This window comes from Littorina saxatilis, unplaced genomic scaffold (assembly GCF_037325665.1).
Source record: "Littorina saxatilis isolate snail1 unplaced genomic scaffold, US_GU_Lsax_2.0 scaffold_1486, whole genome shotgun sequence".
Classification (NCBI taxonomy): Eukaryota; Metazoa; Mollusca; class Gastropoda; order Littorinimorpha; family Littorinidae; genus Littorina; species Littorina saxatilis.
In genome coordinates this window covers 20,302-27,179 of record NW_027127767.1, presented here as the reverse complement: position 1 = coordinate 27,179, position 6,878 = coordinate 20,302, and the positions used below count along the sequence as shown (strand labels likewise).

Genomic DNA, 6,878 nt, shown 5'->3' with positions numbered 1-6,878 from the left:
AAAGCCGAGAACATGATTATGCTCGAATATGAATGAGAAAATACATCGACGCACCAAAAATGAAAAGAGCGGTTACCGAAAACACTACGTGTCAATAATCACGCGTACCAGTGGTACTGTTTTCATAAAATGTTCTTCCAGATCTGTACCAAAGCATACTTACAGAGTTAGTCAACCCATGATGGTGTTGATATCACCGTATAAATATGTCTATGTTTCTGTCATCGTCCGCCACTTCTCAGTCAGTCATTCAATATGTCTGTCTGTCTGTCTGTCTGTCTGTCTGTCTGCCTGTCTGTCTGTCTGTCTGTCTGCGCGTCCGTCCGTCTGTATGTGTGTATGTGTCTCTCTCTTTCTCTCTCTTTTCCTGTCTGTCTGTATGTCTGTCTGTCTGTCTGTCTGACTGACTGTCTGTCTATCTGTCTGTCTGTAAGCCTGCCCGCCCGCCCGTCATTCCGTCCGTCTCTCTCTCTCTCTCTCTCTCTCTCTCTCTCTCTCTCTCTCTCTCCCTCTCTCTCTCTCTCTCTCTCTCTCTCTCTCTCGCTCACTATTATTTGAGAAACGATTCGGTCTGTGACTTCTTTAAATCGTATCTTGCTGACCGGACACAGTATGTCACTCTACAATGCCAGAATTCGTCTACTGCACTAATAAGACAAACCGGCACGGTGGCCTAGTGGTAAGGCGTCCGCCCTGTGATCGGGAGGTCGTGGGTCCCTATAACCCACGTACTGCCCATCTGCACTAGGAAACTGTTCTCTAATTCTTGCAACCGCACAAGCTGGTAAGGTGACCCTGATGTCTCTCCCAGCCATTTCCAGACCCACCGCACAAGCATGCGGTAAGCTACATACCGATACTGCCTGGAAAGAAAAACAAGCATACAGTATTAATGACAGTATCAATCAATCAATCAATATGAGGCTTATATCGCGCGTATTCCGTGGGTACAGTTCTAAGCGCAGGGATTTTTAAAAAAATGTTTTATGCAATTTATATCGCGCACATATTCAAGGCGCAGGGATTTATTTATGCCGTGTGAGATGGAATTTTTTGTACACAATACATCACGCATTCACATCGGCCAGCAGATCGCAGCCATTTCGGCGCATATCCTACTTTTCACGGCCTATTATTCCAAGTCACACGGGTATTTTGGTGGACATTTTTATCTATGCCGATACAATTTTGCCAGGAAAGACCCTTTTGTCAATCGTGGGATCTTTAACGTGCACACCCCAATGTAGTGTACACAAAGGGACCTCGGTTTTTCATCTCATCCGAAAGACATATAACGTGCGCCACACACAAGACCCTTTTGTCAATGGTGGGATCTTTAACGTGCACACCCCAATGTAGTGTACACGAAGGGACCTCGGCGTTTCGTCTCATCCGAAAGACTAGCACCCACCACCTAGGTTAGGAAAGGGGGGAGAAAATTGCTAACGCCCTGACCCAGGGTCGAACTCGCAACCTCTCGCTTCCGAGCGCAAGTGCGTTACCACTCGGCCACCCAGTCCACAGTACACAAAGTGTACAATCAGGATACTTGAAAACATTCCCCATATTGCTTTGCTCAGAATTAGCACATGCGAATAAATGAATTGTCTTGAAATAAAAATGAATATCTGACAATTAATTTTCATTTTTTTATTTTATTGTTATTTGTTTTTGCACATCTATGACATAAACCTATTTATAGTATCATGATTACAATTCTAAAAAAAAATAACTTACTCATTAGCATCCTGTATAGCCCTCCCATACTGCTGGTTGTACCAGTGATAGCATGTCTCCAAGACATAGTGGTCCAAGCACACTGATCTGAAGCCAGGGTGGTCAGTGATGCAGCCCACCCCTGTGCTTACTGTCAGTGATTCCATTTCTGGAATTTCTTGACAACAGCGGCATTCTCGGATTGAGCCCATGCCTGCACAGTTTGCGCACTGACACCTGCACACACAAAATTTGATACAGGTTTAGTTCAAATTCTCTGCAGTCTACAAACTCACACAAAAAAATTGATCTACTAAGGCAGTAAAACAACTGAAATGGACAAATTCACAACCAATGGTAGTGACCATTATGTCTAGACAAAACCATAATAAATTGTTATTCCATTGGAACATTGGTATATTCATACGTGTACTGATTTGGCTAGTTTTAGTTTTGGGGACTGCTACTAGCAATGATTGAGTGGGCATACTGACTACTCAGTAGGATGATGTTTTGACTAAAATTATAATCAGGAATGCGCATCACTTTCTGGCATGCATGAATTGCATCAAGGGTAAAAGAAGACATCGCACAAACTTTACAAATTACTGACTGCAAAACAAGCTCTACCAGAATCGATTCTATATAATAGGAATATATACGAGGAAGAGTCTCACAATCACTGAATCAGTGGTAGTTTCTTACCAGTTGGTGGACATCAAACGATCGAGAGACTCGCTAAAATCGTCTCTGTCGGGTGTTTCCTCAACCTCAGCATCGGACAGCTCAGGTTCAAACTGGTATGGTTGAAGATCGTGTTCATTCAAAACCTCAAAATCACTACTGTAGCACGATAGTTCCAGTGAAGAAACGCTGCTTGTTTCACTGTTTTCTTCATGGTCTGCCATGCCAATACAGCTGCTGACGTCACTGCGAGGGGAGATCAGCCATGGCTGCGTTTTAGATTCTTACTTCCCTTACCCTTAATTGCAGGTATGAAAACCCACTTTCATTGATCGATATCTATTAAACCAAAGGACTTTGCTTGCCAATATTTTGCATCTGGTACTATTTAGTAATGTTCTCTCAGCAGAATTTTTTTGACCGAGCAATGTGGTTGACCTTTAATACTTTGATTAGATACTGCTCCTTTTAGGTATGAAATGATAGCATGTGCATGTGTGTAGGTAAGCGAGCGCACGCTCTCGCGCGCGAGCATGTGTGTGTGTATATGTGTGCATGTGTGTGTGTGTGTGTGCGCGTGTGTGTGTGTGTGTGTGTGTGTGTAAGTGTGTGTGAGCTTGTGTGTGCGTGTGTGTGTATACGAGGGTGTGTGTGTGGATGTGTGTGTGTGTGTGTGTGTGTGTGTGTATGTGCGCAGTCTTTGCTTTCGTTTACAATTATTCTCTGTAGTATGTTCCAAGGACAGGTTGGAAGATTAGGCTAAGCCTAAAACCTTTATCCTTATGTAATAAAGTTCTGAGTTCTGAGCTCTCTCTCTCTCTCTCTCTCTCTCTCTCTCTCTCTCTCTCTCTCTCTCTCTCTCTCTCTCTCTCTCTCTCTCTCCTTTGCTGGGCCGTCAAGGTGCAACTCTCTTCCTTCGAATGTTAAAACTAGCAAATCTGTAAATATCTTTAAATCTTCCTTAAAAAAACATCTAAACTGTTCTCTGTAAGTACACACCCACGGTGACATAATTATGTGAATCTTACAGTTCTGTCTAATGTATACTATATTAATATTACTATATAATTATATTCACGTCATATTACATATTAATAACATATAGTATTCATATTGTTTTACTTCGTATATTTATTAGACTGTGTGTTTCGTGTGGCCGTGGTGCTTATGCCTATTTACTGTACATTTACATGTTATGCCTATATGATTTCATTATATTATGTTGGTTATATGCGTGCGGATGTGTTAGTGTGAATGTAAAGGGCACGTTGTAAGATTAGGCCCTTGGCTTAAAATGTTTACCATTTATGTCAATAAAATGTTCTAAGTCTAAGTCTAAGTCTCTCTCTCACTCTCTCTCTCTCTCTCTCTCTCTCTCTCTCTCTCTCTCTCTCTCTCTCTCTCTCTCTCTCTCTCTCTCTCTCTCTCTCTCTTCCTCTCTGTACACACTTAGCAAGAGAATGTAGGCGAAGGTTACCCGAAGCTGTCACTATGTTACTAATTGAAATCAGTGCTTTTTCAAGAGGCAATTGTTAAAGCAAGGTTTGTCATGAAAGACTGATGTAAAGGGCTTTCAAGTACATGATGAGAGAGCAGCAGACACAACAATTGCAATTCACTGTAAAGGATCCTACTTCATAGGTCACACATCATTGGTCCGGTTGAGTTGACCACCGTCGTCAGCTGGAAATGTTTATTGTCGCCGTGTTCCTGTCAAACCAACCGAGCTACACCCGTTTGTTCTTTTACACAAGGATTGTTAATTTATATGAATACAAGGTACAACTTGGCAAACTAAAACAAGTTAACTGTATTATGTCCACATGACGAGAATGAGTTCTGAATATACATTAAAATACTTTAGCCCGGGACAAACATTACTCTAAATGCAGACGCCTTCCAACGCATATAGATAGGAAACTGTTCCGTACCATTTTGGTTGGAATTAAATTGTTCTATTGTGGATAGTCACTATTATTCAGTTGCTCTGGATCGCACGCGATGGTCGGTTGGGCAGTCAGATATGTTTGTCAGTGCCAGACCTATTAAGTTAGGGGATGGTTGGAATACAACATAGTGTAGATATGCGGTTCGGAGGTCTATTCTACACGTCATAAAAAAGTAGGCACATGGGTTTTAGTTTTTTTTTTAATTATAACTAGTTTACGTCATTGAAACGACCAAATGGCTTGGAAGATTTTCTTATCTTTTCATCGTACCAAATCAACTTTGGGGAGGGGGTTGGGGTGCACATAAAAAATATTCTTACTCACACAAAAAAACTTTAAAAAATCAGAATTCGTTGCCCACTAGATGCTTTGTGTAGCAATAAGCCGTTGTTAACCCGTGATTTGTAAAAATGTAAAAAAAAATAATTACAAATCACGGAGCGCGCCCCGCCAGTTGTAAAAACATTTTTACAAATCGCGGGGCGCGCCTCGCTATTTGTAAAAATGTTTTTACAAATCACGTTTTTGCGCCCGATATTTTCTTGTCATCCTCAAAGTCAAGGGACAAAAACGAAACCCCTTGACTTTAGGGGTATTGCGACTCTGTTAATTTTAAGATTGGTTTTTTTCTTCATTACTAGGATGTCCCATCATTGGGAAATTCCGGTCGCTTCCTCCCAGTGGAAAGCTAGCAGTGACAGAGTCGCACTACCCCAAAGTCAAGGGATCTATTAGTCCCGTTTCGCCGTTATCCCAATTCGCCCCCATCGCATTTTGGCGACATTTCTCAGGCCAAGTGTCATTTTACCACCATGTCATGTACCATTAGCTCCACATCCCATTTTGGCGCAATCCCGGATCGCCGTTATCCCATTTCGCCCCAATCCCAGTAGCTTAACATCCCAAGTCAAGGGATCTATTAGATTTCTAGATTGTCTCATCGCTGGAAGATTCGGGTCGCTTCTTCCCAATAAAAAGCTAGCAGCAACAGAGTCGCGCTACCCTTAAGTCAAGGGATCTATTGGATTTTTTTGATTTTTTTTTCATTACTAGATTGCCCGAACGCTGCGAAAGTCGGGTCGCTTCCACCCAATGGAAAGCTAGCAGCAACAGAGTCGCACTATCCCCAAGTCAAGGGATATATTAGATTATTTTTTTTTATTACTAGATTGTTCCATTGCTGGGAAATTCGGGTCGCTTCCTCCCAATGGAAAGCTAGCAGCAACTACAGAGTCGCGCTACCCCGAAAGTCAAGGGATCTATAAGATTTTTTTTCAGATTTGTTTTTCATTTATAGATTGTCCCATCGCTGGGAAATTAGGGTCACTTCCTCCCAGTGGAAAGCTAGCAGCAACCTAGTCGTGCTACCCCAAAGTCAAGGGATCTATTATATAATATTATATTTTTGTGTATGTATTTCTTGTCCCATCGCTTGCTAGCTTTCCACTGGGAGGAAGCGATCCGAATTTCTCAGCGATGGGACAAGAAAGACATGAAAAAAGAATTACATTTTTTGTTTAAATTTTTACAAATCACGGGTTAACAGGCGTCCTTATTGCGTGCCTTACGAGAAACAGATCGCGTGCAAAAAATACACGTAATGCTGTGTAGTATTCTTTGTGCTTTGGTTTATCGTCTCTAATTGACCCTATTCTGAGGTCTAAATCTTTCCTATTATCTTTCCGACTCATGCAATGTCACTTTTCTTTGAGATGTTTTGCGAGGAGTTGTGAGCTGAGAATACAGGCGTGTAAGTAGAACGCAAAAATCACACCTTGACTCGATCGGACAGACTGGTTCATGTAAGAGCACTTGACAGTCTCTGTCTCTTATCCCCGGTAGGATCATAAAATCGTGGAATCTGCTGATGTTCGTACTCCCCATCTACTTAGCTTCGTCCAAATAGGCCCACTTCAAACATCACACGCGGAAGACACGACTTGAGCTGGACACCACAGTCATGTTCGAACCACGCACCAAGACACCACGCACCAGTCAGCATTGAAAACAATGTTTTCGCGAGAAATTGACATAAATAAAATCAATCTAAATTGTTAAAAATAAGAGAAAAAAGAAATCAAAGACGGACTCTTGAAGAAGTAACGTTTCACTCAGATATATTTTATCCAGCCGGTCATGTCTTTCATTCATCCCTTTTCTTCTGACAGAAATAAAATAACACAAGAGAAATGAACATATGTAAGTAGGATTAAAAGCAAACGGCAAGTTGTGTGAAAAATGTTACTGACCACCACGTGCATGCACATATTTGCTGCCCCCCCCCCCCCCTCAACATCGTAATCGTATCGGCTCTGTATCCCTTTGCCCTCGACCTCTTCCCGAACACCTCCCCCCCCCCACCCCCTTCCTTTCTTTTTAGTAAATCCCCCCTCAGTCGGAGCGGCAGTTGTCACCACGCATTCGACTTCTTTTTTTTTTTTAAATAGTATCTCCTTTACAAGCTGATCTGATAATAAAATATCTTATTTTTGTAAGCCCTTAGAAAAAATCTCCCTAGAAAGAAATGGG

The 6,878-nt window shown here is 41.9% G+C and overlaps 1 protein-coding gene across 1 annotated transcript; it reads right to left on the bottom strand.

Moving 5' to 3' along the window:
* Positions 1–565: 565 nt before the first annotated feature.
* On the bottom strand, positions 566–2,909 carry LOC138956140 (uncharacterized). Its single transcript, XM_070327584.1, has 3 exons — positions 2,422–2,909; positions 1,738–1,953; positions 566–863 (listed from the first exon to the last, which is right to left on the bottom strand). Exons 1-3 carry the CDS (start codon positions 2,622–2,624, stop codon positions 674–676), a joined length of 609 nt encoding a protein of 202 aa, XP_070183685.1. The 5' UTR covers positions 2,625–2,909; the 3' UTR covers positions 566–673.
* Positions 2,910–6,878: the final 3,969 nt, after the last annotated feature.

Excerpts from the sequence above, each read along its gene's own strand:
- LOC138956140 (XM_070327584.1), bottom strand. The coding sequence starts at position 2,624 with ATGGCAGACCATGAAGAAAACAGTGAAACAAGCAGCGTTTCTTCACTG. Across the intron at positions 1,954-2,421 it reads CGTTTGATGTCCACCAACTG|GTGTCAGTGCGCAAACTGTG; the intron begins GTAAGAAACTAC and ends TTGTGTGTGCAG. Across the intron at positions 864-1,737 it reads GCTATACAGGATGCTAATGA|GCAGTATCGGTATGTAGCTT; the intron begins GTAAGTTATTTT and ends TTTTCTTTCCAG.